Genomic DNA, 24,000 nt, shown 5'->3' with positions numbered 1-24,000 from the left:
TTGTTCTGTTTGCAGTCGAGGATCTACTGTTGAAGGGTCCTGGTCAGAAGCAGATCTATAAGTCTCGACCTTCTATTTTTCGTCGTTGTCCGAAGTTCAGAATGTTGGCTTTGCGTTTAGATTTTAGGTGAGTTGTCTAGTGTTGGTGGCAAACTTTTTGAACCCGGCGGTGCACTTTTTCCGGTATCTTTTTTGGTTACGCATATTTGGATTTTTTTGGCGCATTTTAGAGCCTGATTTGGCGTATGTTTTCAGCCTTATATGGCTTGTCTTGAGGCCTAAGTTGGCTAATGTTAGGCCCGATGGGGCGTTTTCTTTGGCCTGTAATGGCACCTGGCCTGTAGTGGCACCTGGATTCACTTTGCAATTTAGTAGGTATGGGTAAGTTTATGCCGCGCGGCCGACCATCGCGTTTGGAATATCCTCTTATACCGATATTGCCATTCTGTATGAGCTTGCTTTTGTCAGTTTTCTGTTGTCGTTTCGTTCACCTTGTGTTTTTGTTTTTCAGATGTTCTAATTTCCTGGATTTGGAGCGACGCGGCAGCCTTGGGGGACCCATTAGTACGCAGCTTGGTTCCAGATCTTCTTGATTTGCAGTTGGGATCCAGGGCCCCGTCTACCTTAACCAAGTACAAGTCAGGCTGGTTGAGATGGCGCGGATGGGCGTCCTTGAAGATTGGTGTCCCTGTCATTCCGGCGAAGCCTTTGCACATTGCACTTTTTATTACAGAACTTACGAACGTTTGCCTTGCGAACAATACGGGTGTCTCCCCAATAGAAGCTGTTGTTTATGGCATTAAGTGGGCCCACTCTAGGGCTGGGCTAGAAATATGTCCAGCCAACCATCCCCTTGTTGTGAAATCTTCTCTTGTGGGCGCGAAATCAAAATTGGCGCGTTCTGTTAACCCGAACGAGCCTTTATCCGTAGACGCGCTGCAGGCAATTGCCGAATGTTATTTTGCGAGTAATTCTCTTGCCACTCTTCGTTCTCTTTTTATATTGTTAGTTGGTTTCTATGGGTTTTTTCGTATTGATGAAATAACAGTTTTTGCCTTAAGGATGTGACCATTAATGCTGACCATATGTCTATTTATGTCTCCAAGCGAAAAAATGACCAGTATCGGGAGGGTCACACCTCTTATCTTACCAGGTCTGGGAAATCTACGTGCCCAGTCTCCATTACTGAACGAATTATTCAGGTTTTTGTCGCAGTCTAATTCATCGCTTCCGCTTGTTCGTCGTATTGTGAATTCCAAATCCGGTGAGTATTTCCACGCTAGCAAGGGCGTGTCTAATTCTACTCTTAGAGAGAAATTCAAGAAGTACATGCAGCCCTTTGTTGACGACGTTTCAAAGTACAGCACGCATAGTATGAGGTCTGGTGCAGCGTCGAACGCCGCTTGTAGGGGCATACCGGGCGATTTATTGGATATGCATGCTGGGTGGAGGTGTCCTTCCTCGAAGAACAGATACATTAAACATACAATTAAAGATCGTTTAAGCGTTTGAAAATCGCTTTTGCTCTGAGGGTATACTTTACGCTAGTTTACAGTTTATTCTTGCTTAGCTGAAAGAGCTTTTCTTGTCATTAGTTTGCGATTATTTGTGATTTTTTTGCTAGTTTATAACTATTGTAGTTCTAGTTTACTATTTACTGCTATGAATTTATTTATCGTATTTATTATGTCCATCTATTTGCTGTTGCCAAGAGGTCCTGGCGGGGGACGTTAGTGGTGCCTGGCTCGTCCCAAATTTCTTGTCCTGTGTTTTCCCCTACGGGGTTTTTTGAGGCAGGTTTTTTCTGGCTCCCCTGGCTCGCTTACTCGCAGCTGATAGATCTGGTTACGATTATAATCATCTATCTCAATTGTAGTTTAATAAATTGATTGATGGCGTTGCTCGTAGCCCACAATCCAATGTTCTCCATGATTTGCTGTATCTTGTTTTCGTTTGGTTTTATTCGCTTAAATTAGTGCAGAATGAGAGATGTGATGGAAAAGTTTTGAGAGGATGGGCACGTCCTAACCCTCTTTGGCCAATTCTGTCGCCAGGACAGCGAAAAACTTTTGGTGTCACACACCGTTACATGTTTTTATTTTCGAATACGATATTGTAGACTGGAACCCTCTTAAACCTGTCCGTTGAACAGCAACTTACAGACTACTTGTGGCAGTTTGGTAACCGAGGCTGGAGAGGATATCCACATCGAGCGATGTAGTGGGTCATTAAACATGGTAAACTGGCTACTAAAGAGAGCTATGGAAAATATTTGGCTCAGGTAAAAAGACTGAAGAAACCTCATCAAACAATTTTAGGTGTAAACTTATCATGTTCTGCTCTTCCTATTGATGTCCAAATTGTCAAGAACTCATTTTACTAAAATGAAGATTACGTTTTTTACTCTCAATAGCGGATTTAGGGGAGAGATCCGGAGAGCCCGCACCCCTTCCCCCCCCCCATATTTTTGGTAAAAAAAGAACCGCAGAAGGAAGAAAAGCCGGCAGGTGTAAACAAACGAAAAGAAAAAAATAAACAGCCCCACTCCCCCCTCCCCTCTTAGCCCACAGTCTGAATGCGCAATTAGAATCATCCAATGAATCAAATTCGTTTTAAATGGTCAGGAGTGAAAGCGGAGCGGATAGATTCTGCCAATCACTAACCCCCCTTCTCCTGTTTCTAAGACTCACTTTGTTTTTTATCGTATGTTTTAGGGGGGCTTCTGCCATTTTAAAAATACCCCAATAAATGCGAAGCTGGATTTTTACATGAACATTACTAAAGGGAACAAGCAGGAGCTGAAGCAGGCCATTGCTATCTACGGTCCAGTGAGTATCCTCATCAACACCCAACCAAAGACTTTTAAATTCTACGGATCAGGAATTGCTTATGACTCTGACTGCAGTAAGTAATTTACACGTATTGTAATTTGAAGTGCCCCTGAGACGAAAATTGACCATTTTATTTTGGGCTAATTTGTTTCCAGAATGTTGAATTGAGTCTAGTTAAAGCCATTTTTTCAACGTCAAAAGCTCAAAAAAAAAAAAAGAAAGAAAGAAAAAAAACCCTTCGATGACCAATTTTTACCGCTTCCAAGTCGTTCAAAAGTCGTCCGCCATTCCTTTGACCCTTAAGGGTGACTGGCATCTGATTTCTACTTACAATGTAACCTTTGATTCAAAATATTGAAGTCGCAAGAATAAAAAAAAATGATCAGCACCTTGAAAAGTTCTCGATTGTTTAAGAAAAACTCCTTGTCAGCACCTTAGAACGTGTATGAAGAACAGTACGGAGAATACATTTACTGATGTTAGGGTGTAAATAGTTAAACGATTTCATTCATGAGGTACGATTCATCCTAACCAGTGAAGGTGGCCAATTTGATAAGTTCCTTATCCTCGTTTTCAGCTCAGGCATTGGATCACGCGGCCTTAGCTGTCGGTTATGGAGTTGAAAAGGGTGAACCCTATTGGCGGATTAAGAATTCTTGGTCAAAAGCTTGGGGAGATGAGGTATATATAAAGATCGCCACGAAAAATGACAACTGTGGTGTTCTGTAGAAGGCTGTCGTGGTCAGGGTCAGAGATGATTACATTGAAAGAGTTGGTGTTTGATATAAGAACACGTAGTTGGCAAAGTGTGATCTTTACCACTCTTTTTTCATGAGGTGACTATAAACACAATCAAAATTTTATTCCTAGCTCGGCTTGTTTTTAGCCACCTGCCGTAATCGATGGGCGGGTAATAGTTCGGAGCACCTTCGTCGGGTATCAGAAATTTCTCAAGAAGCTGTATGGCTTGGTAGAACTTCATCATTTAGAAGCTTAATGGTCTTTTTTTCCTGGCTTATCACGGCGTACGTAATTCGTAACTTGTTCGTATTATATATTTGGCTTCATCGAACTACATCAGTTGTAGCTTAGACGTGACTATATTCGTGACTTAGTCGTGCTATATTTGTGGCCTAATCGAATTATATTCGTAGCTTGGTCGAACTACATTCGTAGCCTACTTTCCTTAGCTAAATTCGTAGGGTAGTCATATCTTGCTCGTGCCGCAGTTTTGCTGGGTTCTTACTAAGATCGTACGGCATTGAATATAGTTACAGGCCGCACTGTATTCTTGACAATCCTCAACTTTTGATGGTTCACATTTTTCGTTCTGCAGTATTAACGCTCCATCATATTAAGTTAAGGTAAGATGTGTTAGCCTTAGTTGTGTTTACAAGTTGCCTGAGGTTAATTTCCGACACAAAAAATGTTATACTGCTGCTGAAATATTCACCAGTGTTCGAATAATTGGCCTGTGACGCTTTCTTTTTTCAAAATTCGCTTGTCTTTTATGCTGACAAGTTGTTCACTGCTATCTTGAGAAATGCACATTCTGTAGTTTGTTTTCGTTCACACTTTCAGATGTGTTTTGTAAAGCAAATGCTTTAAAGTAAGTCTTAGTATTATAAATATTGTAAATAAAGTATTGCTTTGTAATCATTCTTTACACATTTGTTTGTATACCATGTTTATACAGAAACTAACCGGCCGCACCAGTAAACGGCCTACAATAACTAGGAATGTACCGTTAATACACCACTTAAATAAAGTGTTAAACCTAAAAATGAATATTGCACTAAACTTTAAAAGAAATGTTGCATATTGTTAAATTGATGCTTTTTTTACGCGCTCTGCTCCCGTACCAAATACCCGAGTGATGTTCTTCCTTGTTATCGCAGGGCGCTCTGCGTGATAAACCTTTATAGTCTTGTTTTGTTTTTTGGCTTCGAGAGATGTTTCTTTTTAGGGATCTTTCCTGCGTCATTTTAAAAGGAGTACTGCTCGGTGGAGCTTCTGGAAATTCTTGGTCCGACCCTAATAACAGGGGAAGCTTTGTTACTTAAAGGTAGCATCAGTAGAAGTAAAACTAGTACTTCTACTAGTAGACTTTTACTTCTAATTTTGAATTGCGTTCCGGACCCCCAGCTTGACAAATGGGGAGGCGAGAATAGCTTTGGGGACAAGGGGATTCCCGCTCTGCACGCACTGACGGATCAACTTGGCCTCGAAGATATTTTTCGCGTTCAAAATCCCTCAGGCAGTTTGTTTACCTGGTATAATGGCCCACACTCGGTCGGTTGCCGGCTAGACCGCTTTTATACTCCTCGAGCTTGGAGAACGGATGTGCGTGACCACAACAGCACTCTTTTCCCCTACTCGGACCATCACCTGGTGTCTATCACTTGTCAACTGGGGAATTCAAATCCACGCGGCCGCGGGATTTGGAAATTTAACACGCTTCTGTTAAAATCGGATAATTTCTGTTCAGACGTGGAAAATTTCTGGTCCCAATGGCGTTCTCAAAAGCCCCTCTTCACCGACCCTCGGGTTTGGTAGGATGCGTGAAAATTCCAACTTAAAGAGCTCGCCATCAACCACAGTGTACAAACCGCAACCAACCGCAGACGCGAGCGAGCGGCTCTCGATCGGGAATTTCGTGACCTACAATCACGGGCTGATCCTAACAATGCCGCCCATTGCCAAAAATTACTCGAGATCAAAGATCGCGTGAGAGTAATGGACGACAATTTTATTTCAGGGTGTATACTCCGTAGTAAAGAGGAATGGACTGAGCTGGGAGAGAAACCGACCAGGTATTTCTACCAGCTCGAACAATCCCGCCAGTCACGCCGATGTTTCGACATTACCCTCGTTAATGCCGCTGCTGCAGCTTCACTCGTCCAAACCGGGTTTGATTATGGCTCTGAAAGAAAGCCTTTACGTCTACTGGGCACAAAATGTGTCCACGTTTCAATTTTCGTTTCTGTGGAATTCCCCGATGAAGACCTCGTTAAAATCCTGAGCTCTTATGGAGAGCTGAAATCACAAGATCTCCGCCGACTCTATTACCCGGAGGAGGGCTTTCGCCATATCCAAAACGGCGTCCGCGTGGCTGAATTCACAAAAATTCACCGTGATATCCCCAAACGCCTCGTGGTCGCCGGCATTGAGATGGGATTCAAATATTCAGGCCAGCCCACCACGTGTTACCGCTGTCAGTCAACGGAGCACGTGGTGAAAAACTGCCCTAAAAATCGCAGAGCCAAAGCACCCCCACCCCCTCCACCAGCTCAACAGACCGAGCATACCCCAGAGCCCGGCCACAACCCGACCCCAGACGGCGAACAGCCTACACCGTCGGACCCCAGCGACCAGAGCGAGGACAGCGAGGAGCTTTTTTCTCCGCCCAGCTATGCCCAGGCCGCTTCTTCCCCCATGGATGACTCCGCCATGGACACCACCACCCCCCGGCGGCGAAAACGAGACGCCCCTCCCCCTGTGAGCAGTGACGAAGAGCTCTCTGTACCTTCGAAACACCTTGCACTAACCCAGGTCCCCAGCCCAGCGATTTCCCAACCGGAATCAACCCAAGTTACCCCTCCCACGGAAGATTCACTCATCTCCTCGGCCGACAACGCCTCACCCCCCAACACACAGGAAAACTCGACCTCTGGCCTTAAAGCCTTTTTGGATGCCCTAGAACATGCCGGCCCGAACCGCTCGCTGTTTGTCGCCTCGGCCCCCGGGCCTTTTTACTACAAATGCCGGGCCTACTATCTTCAACACCGGCACGGCAACTATGCCAAGGATAAAGGCCGTAAGCAGAAAACCTCTCAGGCGACCCAGGAAATTTGGATCAAACTCCAGAACACAATTCGACAGGACGCTTTTGCGTCCCTACTCGAATTGCATCAAGAGGCCCAAAAAGCCTACAAACTCTTCCTACATTAGTCATAATGTTTAAATTTAATCCCCCCTTTTTTCTTTTACTTATGGCGGTGTCCATTTGTACGATTAACGTCAATGGCATCGCCGAATTTCCCAAACGGGAAAAAGTTTTCGCCCACCTCAAAAAATTTAATTTCGACATCTGTCTCCTGCAGGAGACACATTTACCAGACGCCCAGACAGGCGACCTGTGGGCAAAACAATGGAGCGGTCACGCACGCTGGTCTCCAGGCACAACGCGATCGGCCGGTGTGGGCGTACTTATCCATCCAAATAGCTCGGTTAAATTGGAAAATGTTTCTACAGATATGGATGGCAGGGTTATCGTGGCCACGCTCAGAAAGCGTGGCCTTTCGGTCACTGTCATCAATGTTTACGCGCTTACCTATCATTCTGACCGCGTAACATTCTTCGCAATCTTGTGGCGTTACGCCTATCGCATTACTGACAAGTATTCCGATCCTGCGCTAAGCTTGGCCTGACGCAGGAGTCTGGAATTAGACAACACTGACTCATGGTTCGCTGTTTGGCCTTTGACCAGCATGAGCCACTCATGGTAAGGATAATTTCACTACGCATGCGCAAAGGGAAACTAAATTTGCAAATTTTTTTCCGTGCATGTGCGGATCCGCTACGCTTTGGAATATTTCGCCGAGAGAGTTGTTTACCAGTGTTATACTTCTGGTGTTTGGTCGCTTTTTGGTTGAGGATGTTTGCATAATCAAAGTGCGAACAAAACGCGAAAAAAGCCTGTACAAGTGAAGTTTAACATTTGATTTGCTGAAGATCAAAACACAGACAAGGTTAGTCTCCAAATTTTGATGCCTTACTTTTATGAATCTTGAGTTTCTATGTGGAGTATTTGATCTGATGAGAAAAGTTAATTTAGAATTGCATCTTACTTTACTTTGACTGCCAAGTAAAATTGCGTTAAGTTTGATGCGACCCCCAACCTTAAATCACGTCGATTCAGATCCTCTTTTCTTACTCTTTGAAGTCACAATTAAGGATACAAAGACTTAAGAAAATATAAAATATTCTTGCTTCAGGATTGAGTCACTCTTACTACAGTATAAGGCGGATTATTTTAGTGAAGTTTCGGTGGATTTTCCAAGTTATGGCTAGCGCTGACTGACTACCGTCATTGGCCTTTTTGCTGTCCAAGTCTTGTGTTGGTGGGGTTGGTTGGCGAATTGGTCGATACGTAGAGCTAAGCAATTGCGTCTTCATAGCGGTTATAGTCTTGCCTCAAGTAATCCGACCTCGGCTTATTTTTTCGCTGTGTTTTAGTTGGAATTTTTCATAAATGCCTCTCTGGGCTTGAAATGTTAACTAGAGGATAAACTTCGGTGGAATCAATATTTATCAGATGACTTCCAAACACCTCACCACTCTCAGTTCAGTGTTAATTGATTTAATTGTCTTTCAATCCAACCAGTCTATTTCATGAAATGCTTCTCATGAGTTTAAAAATTTAAGCCATTTTCTTTATGTCCATGTGTCATTTCAAACGAATGGCGTCAGCTTTTTTTCTGTTTATTTAGTCGAAGTACACGATAAAGATCGCAGATTAACATAATCAAACTTTCACTGGTTCTTCAAGCATGAGACAAGTGATACCAAATGGCTAGTTACTCAAGGGGCTAGAACTCCCAAGTTTCTTTGGACTGCTACAATCTGTTGTACTCAAGATGCCCCCTTCCCTCAAGAGTTTCTATGAGTGGACCTCTCTTCAGAGGCCAAGTTTCACTAGGAAACCTTAGTAATTTATCTCAAAGTTTGTCAATTTACCTTGGCAGGCGATAAAACAAGGGTTCTATTTTTTCTATCAATTTTTAGATTGATGGCATTACCATAGAAACATCATCTTTAACAAATTTGAAATGCAAATTTTTTACTTATCATTCAGATTTTGTCACATTATGGAAAAGATATTGCCTGACATTTTGAGATGGTTAAAACTCAAGGTTGTTCTGAAAATGGTTTTGCCAGTATTCTCTTATTTCTAATTTTACTAAATATATTTGAGTAGCTCAGCTGACAGATTTTAACAAAACTAGGCTATTTGATTGGAACTGCATTTCACCTTGCAATGCATGTCTTGATCCTGAAATTCTTCTTTCTTGAGATTGATGACAAGAATTAACTTAAATGTTGTCTGTTGGTAAAAGAGATGTGAAGTTGCCCAATATTTAGTACTGTAACAGTAACTATAGACAGATTGGATGGCAGTGACATTTACTGTGGTAAGCTGTTATTCAAGAGATTGTCGTTAGTACTGGAAGCTCACCACTGGTTTAAATTATCAGCCTTTCATTCTTCATAAAATAGGCACAGCCAAGCCCCTTTCTTTAAAATAGGCAGCCAAGCTGGTGCTGGCATTGAGGCATAAAATGGAGGTTCGAAGTGCCCTTTTGACTAAGTCTCAGTTCTCTAAAATCTTTTAAAGTGGAAATCATCCATTTATATGAAGGCATCTAAAAATGTGTTCATGTTATTTTAATCTGGCATTGTTTAGTCTTGTTCCCAAGGGCATAGGCTTTGGGAAGATGTTTGATATGCATCCTCACTGATACTATTAGTTGTACAGGTTCTTTGTTTTTTGGCTTCTAATAAGAGTCTTCTCAGACCATCAGATTGTCAGACTTTTTATTCAGAAGCTGAGTATTCCATTTTGAGGCAGAGTATGTGTATTTCTGATCTGGTATGCAAGTAGAGAGAATGGGATTCAATTATTGCTGGTCACTCTTCTGGGGTTCTTGCTGTCAATGGCTGGTGCAAAATGTTAAGAATCGCATGCAGCCCAAAGCTCAGTCACGAGGCAAGGAAGCCAACCTGTGAAGTGACTAAGGGGAAAGAAATCCTCACAACCCTTCAGGGGATGAGTTCTTTGCCTTGGTTTCAGGCAGGGATCCCTTATGGAATAAGCTGGCCTTTCTTATCTTTGTACACACCTCTCCAGATGTAATTCTCATCTGTTGAGGTTTAGGGGAAGTTTGACCAAAATAGAGTATTTAAATGAAATTTTCCACATTACCAACCATATCTGATGATATTCCATGACTAATGATTGAAAAGAAGTTTCTGTACTTTGACTATCTTACTTTTCTTTACTTGACATGGACCCTTTGTGTGTCAATAATTGGCACTACCAATTGTGAATTATGTCAAAAAAATTTTGACCTAAAATGAACTTCTGCTAATTTTTGTTGCTAAAATTGCAAGTATACTGCATTAGAAGTTGAAGCTGTAGAAAATGTTCCCATAAAAGTGAATACTTTAACTGTTCTACACCAATTTTAGAAAGCAATGATATGTTAAAAATTGACTTTCCATTGCGCCTATAGTTTTTGACAGGCTTCCAGCATCCTTGACAAAACATATGCATGCTTTGCATGCAAGAGGTATTTTTTGGATGGGCGGGCTGAGATGGGGCACTAATAAGTAACTTATTTTTTTCAATTGTGTAAAAGAATCAAAGTGACTATAAGCCTTTGAACTCAGATTATGGTGAATGAAAGGCTGGAAACGAACTTTTTGTATTAGTTCATAGCTCAGGGGGTCCACATCCAGGAAAATTTTTACAATGCTTTCTTGTACACTTTTCTTTGACATCTATCTTGCACAATTTTATATAAAATTTATTGAGTTGTGTTTTGACTTCTTAATCTGAATGATAAGTGTTAATGAAACAAAGATTATCAAGGGGTGCCTCCTGGCACTGTAATTAATTCTTTTTTCCTCAACAATGAGGTTGCGCAAAATCACATGACCTAAGCGCCACCAATGTAATGGCACGCAAGGCATGTAAACAACAAAAGATACCCAAAAAACCTAACAGAATGTCAATGTTCAGTTGTGACATTCTCCTCCCAGCGTTCAATTAAATTGGGTGGAACACTCCTCTAGTAACACCAACTTCCCTACTTGTTTCTTGTATTCTGCGGCTTTTGTTTTAAAATATGCTTTTGGTTAAGGTCCGAGCATTAATACCAATAATAGTTGACAATTATTCAATGAAGTGGGGTGAACAGTGGTGGAGAAATATCTGCTGCATTTACTGACTCTGAGGCGAGTAACTGTTTTGGTATACACCACATAGAAAATATAAAATAAGAAAATATTTGACTTCTGTCAGTATACTGAAAAATGGTTGGGAATTAAATTGTTGAAGCACAATTTTGTCTCTTCGGCTGCTATAGAGGCGAACACTTACTTGCTAATCACTTCTGATAGATTATAATAAAAGATATTAATCCCTCGTCCATGCAGTGTTCTCAAACTTTTGTAAACTGAGAGAACAGTGTTTTCTTCTGCAGATTGTTGAAAAAATGTATAATGAGACAATAACAATTTGTTTTTTGCATGATATCATGCTCAGTGGATGCTTGTTGCATGGAAGTTGAACCTGTACAACTACTTTACATCTGTTCAGTCTGCCAATACACATTAGGGCTATTCCACATGAGACATGAAAATTTTGACAGATTTTCAAATTCAAAATATGAGAGCCAAACTTACTTTTAATGAAAGCTTATACATAGTTCTATAAGAATCCAAATCTAAATTGGCAGTAGTGGCTACGCCCAGGGTATGTGATGCCATTGTTTTTCAGGGTTTTTATTAACTGAATCCGCCATTTTACATACCAGTATCTAAATTGCTATATCTCAAAGAAATTGATTGCCGTGAATCAGATTTTGAGATCTTAACTACCCACTACGATGAGCCTTTCAATGCCAAAAGAGAAAAATTCTCAAACATTTAAATTGCCTCAGATGTACAAAGACATAAAAAGTGTTGCAGACGTGACCTTCAGGGTATGATTCAGAGCAACATTTATTTAATTTCTATGTAGGTTCTCAACTGTTTCAGGTCTTATTTATGCTGCTCTTATTGTTAAGTATTATGATAATTTTGACACCCCAGCTTGCTCAAATTTGTCAACTATTTTAGAGATATCGGGTTGCAGACGTGACTGTTGCGGACATGACACATTTGTAAAAACCCAGAAAACCTCATAAAATTTTCAAACGTGAGAAGATATGTTGATATTTAATGACAGCAAATGGTAATTATAGACATATTATGATATATGTAAAGCTAACACTTTTTTACAATTTTCCAAAAATGTATAAATGCCCTTTGATGTACAAAATGACCTAGATCATCAAAGTTTTTATATTTTATTTGTTATTTATTTCCCAATTTACAGATAAAAGCAATAAAAACAGCATTTTTACTTCAGTGGCATTACTCTGAACGTTATTAGTGGTGACAAGGAAAAGCTCTTTCTTGAACATCCCCAAAATGTCACGTCCGCAACAAATTTTGGTCATGTCCACAACACAACATTTTTATTCTTTATTTTTATTATTTGTTATTTATTTCCCAATTAACAGATAAAAGCAATGAAGATAACATTTTTACTTCAGTGGCATATTACTCTGAACGTTATTAGGGGTGAATGAAAAGCTCTTTCCTGAACATCCCCAAAATGTCACATCCGCAACAAATTTTGGTCACATCTGCAACACAACGTTTTTGTTAATAAATCCGTGGTAACAAGTAATTTCTATAATACCTTTTCAGATTTATAAAGCACAATTACTATAATTGCATTTAGTTAGTATATGCAGGTTTTTTTAAAAGGTTTTCAATTCACAGGAAATTTGAAGTAACCAAAAGCAATGCAAATCAATGGTTGTTTTAGGAGTCACATCCGCAACACACTTTGAAAAATTCTTTTCTCTGGATCTCTAAGAGATAGTCAAAATTTTTTCTGGCAAAATAATGAAATGATGAAATGATTTTCACTATTGCTCAAATAGTGCTTTACTGCGAAGGATCGTGCACATATACGTTTCATAACCGCAGTTCATACATATGTTTCATATGTTTGTTGTTGTTTGATTTATCATCTACGGGTTTATGTCGAATTAATTTGATGGCCTGCTCCCAGTTGGCCTGTTAGCTCAATTAGTAGAGCGCTGCACTAGTATCGCAGAGGTCAGTGGTTCGAATCCCGTACAGGCCAGAAATTTTTTTCAGGTCTGATTTTCACTATTGCTCAAATAGTGCTTTACTGCGAAGGATCGTGCACATATACACCCCACATTACTACTGGATTAAAACTAATTCCAATTTTTGATGATTATACAAATCATATATATCTTTCTTATTTAATTTCAGGGGCGACAGACGGGCGACGAGGCGATGAACACAGACGGGCGACGAGGAAAGGTGATGTCAGCAATCACATTGCTGAACACCATCGACTTACCAACCACAACATTGGCTGGGACTCTGCGCAATGCTTAACCTACAGCACTGACTATTTTCAACGACTGACTCTGGAAAGCTGGTTTACTAACTTAGAACAGACTCCCCTAAACAGATGTCAACAACTACCCGCTCCATACAAACGACTCACTCACGACATAAACATCACAAACGACCGAAAAAGAACGACCTAACTTTACCGACGGATCGAAACAGACCAATCACGACCGACTTACGTCACTTGAGTCTTACAGCCAATAACATCACGGCAAAACCAACCGATCATTTCACACGAACTGGAATAAGAACATTCTACTGACAACAATCATTCACTTGACTCTGATGATGACTTCCGCACAGGTTGTCGAAACGTCAGTCACTACCACCGACAACAGTCCTTCTCAGGACTACACTCACCCGGACGATCAGACTACACCTTCAAACCTTTTTTCATTGAAAAATTGATTAAAGAGAGTTTTCTGGTCGCACTGTCAAAGAAACCAAAATAAAAAGGTTTTGTTCGCAAGCACAAATATCTTTTAGATTCGACTCTGAGACAGTAAGGCACGCATTAAAGTGATTCTAAGAAGGACTCAAAGCACATTAGTGCTCAAGAACGTAAAACATACTACTATTGTTATCATTAAGGACGGCATTGAGAAAGCCAAAACTAAAAAAATGACAGCTAAACAGTTCGAACAATCGCGTGAGCGGGCTTAAATGAGGGGTATCGAACGGTCCCATTCAATTTAAAAGAGCTCGTAAAACTTGGCATTTGCTCGAACTGCTCGCAAAAATTACACGGGAGCTCGCTTGCTCGTGGTCGCAAAATTTTTGGAACTACTCGCATGCTCGCATTCTCGTTAACTTGTTCTCGACTGCACGAAATTTCGTTAATCCTGCTTCGTAGTTATTTTTATACATATATAAACGATAAAGCAGTTATAATATGGTTAAAACAAAAAGGTTGAAACATCCTTACTTCTGGCTACAGTCTTTCTTCAAGAGTTCAGCCGGTGGCTTATTTGGAGGCGCTGTATGTATTATCGGGAAAACGCACAAAGCTCTTTGACAAGCATTTCGTTGATTGGTTTATTCTTTAGCATATTTGACCGTCACAGGCTTTCTGCTTGAGAGGGTTCAGTTCCGCAGTTTAAATATGTGATCTTTCATCTATTGACTTGTTTCTTCATCATCTACGGGTATATTACAAACTCACAACATGACCAGCTCCCAGTAGGGTTAGCTTGATTGCTTAGTTGGCATTCTTATCCCGTTCAGGCAGATAAAAAAAGAAGGCCTGGTCGCAGGTTGTTAACAAGTACCCAAAATATTTCATTTCTGTTAATACTTGTTGGTTTTGCTCGTATCCTCAATAGATTTCCTTTCATTACTTGAAGCTAGCCTTAAAATTGTTGTTTCTTGGACCAGTTTCCCGGGTATTTTACCCAATGACTTAAACCCTCTTTCATTTGAACAAGGAAACATGACCGTAACACGATCTATTTACCAGGAAATTCTGATAAATTAAGAGGAAGCTCGACATGACGGGAGGTGATATAATCTTGTGTGGAGACAACATTACTTGCGAACCTATGTTCATCTATTAAATTCCCAGTTTATTAGCAAATTTTCAGGGTTTGTAGATATGATGGATTTTCCAGTGGGCAATGTGAAATAAAATGAACGGAGTCTATATTTTTAAACAGTGTACTCGGATCGCATTTTGTAGTGGTTTTTTCAACCTTGGAAGCATCCTGGCTACTAGCTTTTACATAATCTCATGCCAAACGGTGGCATGAGATTAAACACCCGATTAAACAAAACAGCATTAATAACAACCCTCGGTCGTTTGGGCTTCACCGGCTCAGGGAAGTTCTCAAATGAAATGTTGCTTTAATCATTTTGATCAAAAACCATAGGCTTAGCCAAACGAGGAGACATGTCTAGAAACTATGTTTCCATGTCGTACGGAAACACGAAATGTAAGAGTTCTTTACGAAAGGCAATCATCCAATGAATCATATTCATTTTAAATGGTCAGGAGTGAAAGCAGAGCGGATAGATTCTGCCAATCACTAATCCCCCTCCTCCTGTTTCTAAGACTCACTTTGTTTTCTATCGTAAGTCAGTAGGAGGGCTTCTGCCCGGTTAAAAATACCACAGCAGGCCTAGGTGCTAAGCTGGATTTTTACATGAACATTACCAAAGGGAACAAGCAGGAGTTGAAGCAGGCCATTGCTATATACGTTCCAGTCAGTATCCTCATCAACACCCAACCAAAGACTTTTAAATTCTACGGATCAGGAATTTATTATGACTCTGACTGCAGTAAGGAGGGAGGCCTTGGGATTTTCGGTTTTGCGGTTTTGACTGTTTTTTAAATCGATTTTTGGGCCGAAAAGGTTCGGTTTTTCGTTTTTGATGTCCAGAGCGGTTTGAGGATTTTACGTGTTTTGGATTCGGTTTTCGGTTTTCACGAAAACCCTGATGCAGTTTTCGGTTTTGCTGCCTTTTTCGTCGGTTTTTGGGTTTTGGAGGTTTTTTTCTCTGGTTTTGCGGTTTTCCAGAGGCCCCAATGCCCCCCTCAGTTAGTAATTTACACGTATTGTAATTTGAAGTGCCCCTGAGACGAAAATTGACCATTTTATTTTGGGCTTATTTGTTTCCAGAATGTTGAATTGAGTCGAGTTAAAGCAATTTTCGCCATCAAAAACTAAAACAAAAAACAAAAAACGAAAACAAACAAAAACGCCTTCGATGACCAATTTTTACTGCTTCAAAGTCAGTCGTCCAAAAATCGTCCGCTATTCCTTTGACCCTCAGAGTGACTAGCATCTGATCTCTACTTACAATGTAACCTTTGATTCAAAATATTGAAGTTGCAAGAATAAAAGAAAATGATCAGCACCTTGTAAAGCTCTCGATTGTTTAAGAAAAACTCCTTGTCAGCACCTGTGAACGTGTATGAAGAACAGTACGGAGAATTCATATACTGATATTAGGGTATAATTAGTTGAAGGATTTCATTCACGAGGTAGGATTCATCCTAACCAGTAAAGGTGGCCAATTTGATGAGTTACCTATCCTCGCTTTCAGCTCATGCATTGGATCACGCGGCCTTAGCTGTCGGATATGGAGTTGAAAAGGGTGAACCCCATTGGCTGATTAAGAATTCTTGGTCAAAAGCTTGGGAAAATGAGGGATATATCAAGATCGCCATGAAAAATGGCAATTGTGGTGTTCTGCAGAAGGCTGTCGGCGTGGTCAGGATCAGAGATGATTAAATTGAAAGAATTGGTGTTTGATATAAGAACACGTCGTTAGCAGAGTCTGATCAGTTTCCTCTCTCTTTTGATGAGGTGACTATGAACACAAACAGCATTTTTGTCTCAGGCTTTTTTGGAGCACCTGCTGTAGTCGTCGGGCGGGTAATAGTTCAGAGCACCTTCGTCGGGTATCATAAATTTCTCAAGAAGGTGTATAGATGGCTTGGTAGAGCTACTTTATTTAGAAGCTTGATCGTCTTTTTTTTGTGGCTTATTTGTACTTTATTCGTAACTTAGTCGTAGGCTTAGCTTTGTCGTACTACATTCGTAGCTTAGACTTGACTATATTCGTTGGCTTAGTCGTGCTATATTTGTGGCTTAGTTGTATTTTATTCGTAGCTTTGTTGTACTACATTCGTAACTTAGATGTGACTATATTCTTGGCTTAGTCGTGCCATGTTTGTGGCCTTATCGTATTATTTTCGTAGCTCGGTCGTACTACATTCGTAGCCTAGTGTCCTTATCGAAATTCGTAGAGTAGTCATATTTTGCTCGCGACGCAGTTTCGCTGGGCTCTTATCAAGATCTTACGGCATTCAATGCAACGTAGCTACAGGTCGCACTATATTCTTGACAGTCCTCAACATTTGATAGTTTCCATTCTGCAGTCTCAACGCTCCGTCATATTAAGTCAAGGTAAGATGAATTGGCTTAAGTAGTGTTTACGGTTGCCTGAGGTTAATTTCCGACACAAAAAATGTTATGCTGCTGTTGTCTGAATGTTCATCGGAGCTCGAATAATTGGCCTGTGAAACTTTCTTTTTTCAAAATTCGCTACAGTCTTTTCTGCTGACAAGTTGTTCAGTTAAAGAGAAATGCACATTCTGTCTTTTGTTGTTGTTCACACGGCTTTCAGATGTGTTTTGTAAAGCAAGTGCCCTAAAGTAAGTCACAGTACTATCAATAATAACTATGTAAAGCATTGATTTTGTAATCATGATTGTTTACGTATTTTTTGTATGCCATGTTTGTACAAAGACTAACCAGCCGCACCAGTAAAGGGCCCAAAATAATTGGGAATGTACCGTTAATACACCTGTTAAACTGAAGTATTAAACATGAAAATGAATATTGAATTAAACTTTGTAAGAAATGTTGCATATTGTCAAATTACTGCTTTTTTCTTGCGCTCTATTCCTGTTCTAAATACCCCAGCGATGTTCCTCCTTGTTATCGCAGGGCGCTTTGCGCCATAAACTTTCATAGTCTTGTTTTGTTTTTGGCTTCGAGAGATGTTATTTTTAGGGATCTTTCCTGCGTCATTTTAAAAGGAGTACTTCTCGGTGAAGCTTCTGGAAATTCTTGGTCCGTCCCTAATAACAGGGGAAGCTTTGTTACTTAAAGCTAGCATCAGTAGAACTAAAACTAGGTTCCGCGGTGAGTGATTCTCAGTTTAGTAATGGCTAGCGTTACTCACCACATCCTGGCACATATGGATGTCGTTACATCAATATTTGGAGCGGCGGGGAAGTTGATTGGTTGAGTTATCAAAAGCCCGAACCAATCCATCGCCTGATCCTGAATTTATTTAACTTCCCCCGCGTGAGAATAAACGTCTATTGCCTCTTGTCACACGCAGGGAAAGTTACTAAGGCATAGCTTCTCAACAAGATTTTGCAATGTCGCCGTATTATGGCTGCTGGGATCCTGATATGGATTCAAACCATGGGCAAGGTGATACCAGCCATGACAAAGGCAAGTTTGACTTTGCTGTAGTTTGAGTTGAATATAAATGCGGCGAAGAAATGTGCCCTACAACCCTTATTAAGTTTTCCCGCAATTGTCAGTCCTTTGCCTCTCTTTCACATTTCAAATATATTATTTTTAAATAACTTACTTCAAATTGAAATTTGTCAGACTTTTGGCACTGACTGAATTTCTCAATTTGCGAAGACTTGCTGTTAAGTTTTGGCGTATATGCTTGCATGTTGGTCTTAGAGAACACTTGCTCGCGCTGAGTCAAAGTTTAAATGTACATCGTGTTTGTATTTTGGTTTATTTTGCTTGCTCGGTAGAGCATGTTCTACTCGTTAACCATAGACTACGTTACCTATGCATAGTGACATGTTTCATACGACATGCATCCATACTCAAGGTATCTAATTTAATAATGTGCTCATTACTTTCGGACGGTATTTTTTTTTTTAAATCAACATTATTTATTCAATGAATAGTGTTATATACAGAACAAAGCTCAATTAAAGCTCACATTAGTGAATTTACGGTAAAGGGCCCACTGTGCAAAGCACCAGTGCACTAGTGAAGGAGTCCCATCAGTTTACTCCACCAATTTCTCCGCCATCTTGTAGAGTTTATTAATACTTTCAGTGAGCAGTCGGCATATTTCGCCGTTTGGTACTTGACCTTTGACCAGCATCGGCTACTCATGGTTGTCTCAAAGGATAGTTTTATTACGCATGCGCAAAGAGAAACTAAATTTGCGAATGTTTTTTTGCGTGCCTGTGCGGGTCGGCCACGCTTTGGAATATTTTTCCGAGAGAGATGTTCATCAGCATTATACTTTTGGTGTTTGCTCGCTTTTTGGATGAGGATGTTTGCATAATCAAAGTGCGAACAAAAAGCGAAAAAAGCTCGTACATGTGAAGTTTGAAATTTGATTTGCTGAAGATCAAAACATAAACACGAAGAAAAAGTTTGAAATGAAGGTTAGTCTATAAATTTTGATGCCTTACTTTAATGAATCTCGAGTTTCTATGTGAAGTGTTTGATCTGATGAGAAAAGTTAATTTAGAATTACATTTTACTCTACTTCAATTGCCAAGTAAAATTGCGTTAAGTTTGATGCGGCCTCCAACCTTTAAATCACGTCGAATGACCGATCCTCTTTTCTTACGCTTTGAAGTCACTAAAGGTAGAAGGCTTTAAGAAAATATAACATATTCTAGCTTCAGGATTGAGTCACTCTTACAACAGTCTAAGGCGGATTATTTTAGTGAGGTTTCGGTGGATTTTCCAAGTTATGGCTAGCGCTGAGACTACCGTCATTGGCCTTTTTTGCTGTGCAAGTCTTGTGTTGGTGGGGTTGGTTGGCGAATTGATCGATACTATAGCTAGTAAGTAATTGCGTCTTCATAGCAGTAATAGTCTTGCCTCAAGTAATCCGACTTTGGCTTATCTTTTCGCTGTGTTTTAGTGGGAATTTTGCAGAAATGCCTCTTTGGGTTTGAAATGTTAACTTGAGGAAAAACTTCGGTCGAATCAATATTTATCAGATGACTTCCTAACACCTCACCACTGTCAGCTCAATGTTTATTGATTTAATTGTCGTTGAATCCAGCCGGTCTATTTCCTAAAAAGTTTCCCATGAGTTTAAAAATTAAGCCATTTTCTTTGTGTGCATGTGTCATTTGAAACGAATGGCGTCAGGTTTTTTCTGTTTAATTAGTCGAAGTAGACGATGAAGCTCGCAGATTAACATAATGAAACTTTCACTGGTTCTTCAAACATGAGACAAGTGATACACCAAATGGTTAGTTACTCAAGGGGCTGGAACTCCAACTCCAAGCTTCTTTAGACTGCTATAATCTGTTGTACTCAAGATGCCCCGCTTCCCTCAAGAGTATCTATGAACGAACCTCTCTTCAGAGGCCAAGTCTCACTAGGAACCTCAGTAATTTATCTCAAAGTTTATCTTAACAGATCAATTTACCTTGGCAGGCGATAAAAAAGGGGTTCTATTTTTTTCTATCAATTTTTAGAGTGATGGCATTACCATAGAAACATTATCTTCAACAAATTTGAAATGCAAATTTTTCACTTATCATTCAGTTTTTGTCACATTATGGAAACGATATTGCCTGACATTTTGAGATGGTTAAAACTCAAGGTTGTTCTGAAAATGGTTTTGCCAGTATTCTCTTATTTCTAATTTTTCTAAATATATTTGAGTAGCTCAGCTGACAGATTTTAACAAAACTAGGCTATTTGATAGGAACTGTATGTGGTAGAGATTGAGCCAATTTCAAAAAACATGCATGTACAGAAGGAAACACAATAAATCTCGCTCAAAAGTTCCTTTTTTGTTACTCCCAAAAAATATGGTCATAAAATGACACTTTTCCGAGATTAATATCCGAGCATGCATAAGCTTTAGAATCTTTCATTTTGCAATCTTTTCCCTCACTGTTTTCTTTTCTGTTAACTTTTTTGAAAGGTATAACAGACCTATCAACAGTATGGGTATGTTTACTGCAAACCTTAAAGTCTATTTCATAAAAACTGCATTGACCTATACTGTTTTAATACACCTTTTTAGACGAAAATCATGCAGCATAGGGAGCTGTCATATTTGTTTTGCATGGTGACAATTTTAAAGCTCATGCTATTTTCACATTCAGATCTAGTGCAGTAAAAGCCCTATGGAGCCTCCATAAAATTTATTTCAAATTAAAATGTATTTAAACTAGTTTGACATGCATTTCACTTTGGACTTGCATTTCACCTTGCAATGCATGTCTTGATCCTGAAATTCTTATTTCTTGAGAGTGATGACAAGAATTAACTTTAATGTTCTCTGTTGGTAAAAGAGATGTGAAGTTGCCCAATAGTTAGTACAGTAACTATAGACAGATTGGATGGCAGTGACATTTACTGTGGCAAGCTGTTATTCAAGAGATTGTCATTAGTGCTAGAAGCTCACCACTGGTTTGAGTTATCAGCCTTTCATTCTCTCTACACAACTTGCCTAACTAGCTTATTCTTTGTGTGAGTTGTGTTAGTACTTTATTGTGATTTTATGGTACAATTGCCAATAATGATTTTAAAAGTCTTGTCTAGATTTCAATCAGAAACGGATATGACTAGTGATCAGTTGAAATAATTTTATGGTGTTAAAGAATGTTTGAGCTTCCAGGATGAGAGATGAGTAATTTCTTAAGTGATTGATATAGAATTGCCTGCCATAAAATAGGCACTGCCAAGCTCCTTTCTTTAAAATAGGCAGCTAAGCTGGTGCTGGCATTGAGGCATAAGATGGAGGTTCAAAGTGCCCTTTTGACTAAGTCTCAGTTCTCTAAAGTCTTTTAAAGTGTAAATCATCCATTTATAAATACAAAGGCATCTAAAAAGCTGTTCATGTTATTTTAATCTGGCGTTGTTTAGTCTTGTTCCCAGGGGATACAGGCTTTGGGAAGATGTTTGGTATGGATCCTCACTGATACCATTAGTTGTACAGGTTCTTAAATGTTGTTTGGCTTCTAACAAGAGTGTTCTCAGACTGTCAGATTGTCAGACTTTTTATTCAGAAGCTGAGTATTCCATTTTCAGAGTATGTGTAGTTCAGATGTGGTAGGCAAGTAGAGAGAATGTGATTCAATTATTGCTGGTCACACTTTTGGGTTCCTTGCTGTTAATGGCTTAATTGTGCAAAATGTTAAGAATCGCATGCAGCCCAAAGCCCAGTCAAGAGGCAAAGAACCCAACCTGTGAGGTGTAAGGGGAATGAAGTCCTCGCAAACATTCAGGGTTGAGTTCTTTGCCTTGGTCTCAGGCTGGGATTTCATTATGGGATAAGCTGGCCTTCTTGTCTTTGTACACACCTCTCCACATATGATGCAATTCTCATCTATTGAGGTTTAGGGGAAGTTTGAACAAAATAGAATATTTAAATTTGAAATGAAATTTTCCACATCACAAACCATATCTGTACTTTGATTATCTCACTTTTCTTTACTTGACAGTGACTCTTTGTGTGAATGATGTGAAAAAAAATTTTGACCAAAAAAAATATGTGCTAAAATGTTTATTTGTTGCTAAAATCACGAGTACACTGCATTAGATGTTTGCAGTTGTAGAAAATGTTCACTTAAAAGTGAATACTTTAACCGTTCTATGCCAATTTGAGAAAGCAGTGACATGTTAAATGACTTTCCATTATGCAAGTACTTTTTGATAGGCTTCAGGCATCCTTCACAAAACATATGCCTACTATGCATGCAAGATGCAAGAGGCATATTTTGGATGGGTGGGCTGTCAGATGGGGCACTGACAAGTATGGTAACTGTTTTCTTTTTTTTCAATTCTGTCAAAGAATCAAAGTGGCTGTGAGCCACTGAACTCAGATTGTGGTGAATGAAAGGCTGGAAATGAACTTTTCGTAATAGTTCATAGCTTAGGGGGTCCATGTCCACAAAAATTTGTATAATGCTTTCTTGTATACTTATCTTTGACAAGCAGTCAAAATTTTGTAAAAGGTTTAGCAAGTTGTATTTTGACTTGTTAATCAATGATAAAGAGTGTTTATGTGACAAAGATTATCAAGGGTGCCTCCTGGTACTGTTGTTAATTCTTTTCTTCTCAACAACATTGACTTTATTTTTTTTTTAAATTAAAGAAATAAAGGCCTTTGTTGCCCACAGTTAGCAAAGCTATTCTAGGCGGGCTACCTAAACAGACACTGTATAGGCTCTCACACATACACACACACGCACATACACACACATGCACACACACACGCACAGACACACAACAATTAAATAAATAAATAAATGAGCAAATAATAATAAATTATAATAAATAATAGTAGTGATAATCATGTTAAAGGTTTTAACTGAGCCAGTCACATAAGGGAGTTTTTAACAGATCAAAGAGAAAGCTAATCAGTTGAAATACAAAATGAAGCTAGAAAGGTCAAGGTAGCACAAGTCAACATTCATCTCCTCAATTTCAAGAATTTTCAAAAGCAGGTGAGTTAGCTTAGGTTTAAAAGGTGCTTTCCTTAGCTTACGAAGTTCAGGGGGGATGCCATTCCATATTTTTGCACCAACTCTAGAAAAGGAAAGCAACTGATGATTTGTTCTCGCCTGTTTTATATAAAAGCTTCCAGCTACTGAGAAACAAGTAGATCAGGAATGAACCTGTTCAGAGTGAGTAAAAAGTTCAGAAATATTGGGAGGAGCACAATGATTTTTGATCTCATGTAACAGAGAGGCAACCAATTTGAAGTAAAGCATTTTTATCGGTAGAATTCCCAAACGACTAAAAAGAGGAGCACTGTGAGATGTATAATGAGAAAAATACTTTAGATGAAGAACCTGCTTTTGTAAAATGACGATTTTCTTCAGATGAGTATTCGCGGCTTGGCGCCAAGCAACGAGACCATAGGAAATGTACGGTTCAATGAGTGAGTGGTAAATGTTTATAAGAGTAGTGAGCGGTACCAAGTGTCTTAACCTTGCAATAATACCGATATGTTTGCTTATTTGCGTGGAAATGTAGTTAATAGGGTGCTTCCAGGAGAGATTACCATCAATTAGAACACCTAGGTATTTAACATGTCTTACATTCAAGAGATACCAATTCCTCAATGTTATTATCTAGTATCTTAAGGTTTACTTCTCGGTATAGTTTGTGATGATAAGGATGAAAGATAACAAAATTAAATTTAGATACGTTAAGAGATAATTTATTTGAATTCAGCCATTCACACAACTTTAATAACTCTTCATTGCGACAACTTCAAGTTTGTTTCGATCTTTTGGTAATTGTGAAGAAGAGCTCCCCAAAAAACCTGTCGGCCGACAGTCGGCCGACAGACGACCAACTGTCGGCCGACTGTCGGCCGACAGTTGGTCGTCTGTCGGCCGACAGGT

The 24,000-nt window shown here is 39.6% G+C and overlaps 4 protein-coding genes across 4 annotated transcripts in view; all 4 read left to right on the top strand.

Annotated features, from left to right (window-relative positions):
- LOC148717613 (uncharacterized) overlaps positions 1-14,460 on the top strand; it is an 83,463-nt gene extending 69,003 nt beyond the window's left edge. Inside the window, exon 4 of the mRNA XM_088743743.1 lies at positions 12,972-14,460. Coding sequence (XP_088599869.1) covers positions 12,972-13,255 — 284 coding nt within the window. The 3' untranslated portion in view covers positions 13,256-14,460. The remainder of the gene's footprint in view (positions 1-12,971) is intronic.
- On the top strand, positions 1,857-4,783 carry LOC148717614 (cathepsin L-like peptidase). The gene is made up of 3 exons (XM_088742884.1): positions 1,857-2,281; positions 2,715-2,904; positions 3,409-4,783. The coding sequence occupies exons 2-3, from the start codon at positions 2,769-2,771 to the stop codon at positions 3,558-3,560; spliced, it is 288 nt and encodes a 95-aa protein (XP_088599010.1). The 5' UTR covers positions 1,857-2,281; positions 2,715-2,768; the 3' UTR covers positions 3,561-4,783.
- A 3,549-nt stretch (positions 14,461-18,009) lies between the features above and the next one.
- The window catches only part of LOC111319012 (uncharacterized), a 75,295-nt gene continuing 69,304 nt past the window's right edge, over positions 18,010-24,000 (top strand). The window contains exon 1 of the mRNA XM_088743742.1: positions 18,010-18,085. Within this exon, the coding sequence (XP_088599868.1) occupies positions 18,010-18,085 (76 nt within the window). The remainder of the gene's footprint in view (positions 18,086-24,000) is intronic.
- Positions 18,840-24,000, top strand: part of LOC148717612 (uncharacterized) — a 31,610-nt gene continuing 26,449 nt past the window's right edge. The window contains exon 1 of the mRNA XM_088742880.1: positions 18,840-19,056. The gene's annotated coding sequence lies outside the window, so the exon portion shown is untranslated. The remainder of the gene's footprint in view (positions 19,057-24,000) is intronic.

The sequence above is a fragment of the Stylophora pistillata genome, chromosome 13 (assembly GCF_964205215.1).
Source record: "Stylophora pistillata chromosome 13, jaStyPist1.2, whole genome shotgun sequence".
Lineage (NCBI taxonomy): Eukaryota > Metazoa > Cnidaria > Anthozoa > Scleractinia > Pocilloporidae > Stylophora > Stylophora pistillata.
This window is presented reverse-complemented; position numbering and strand designations above follow the sequence as displayed.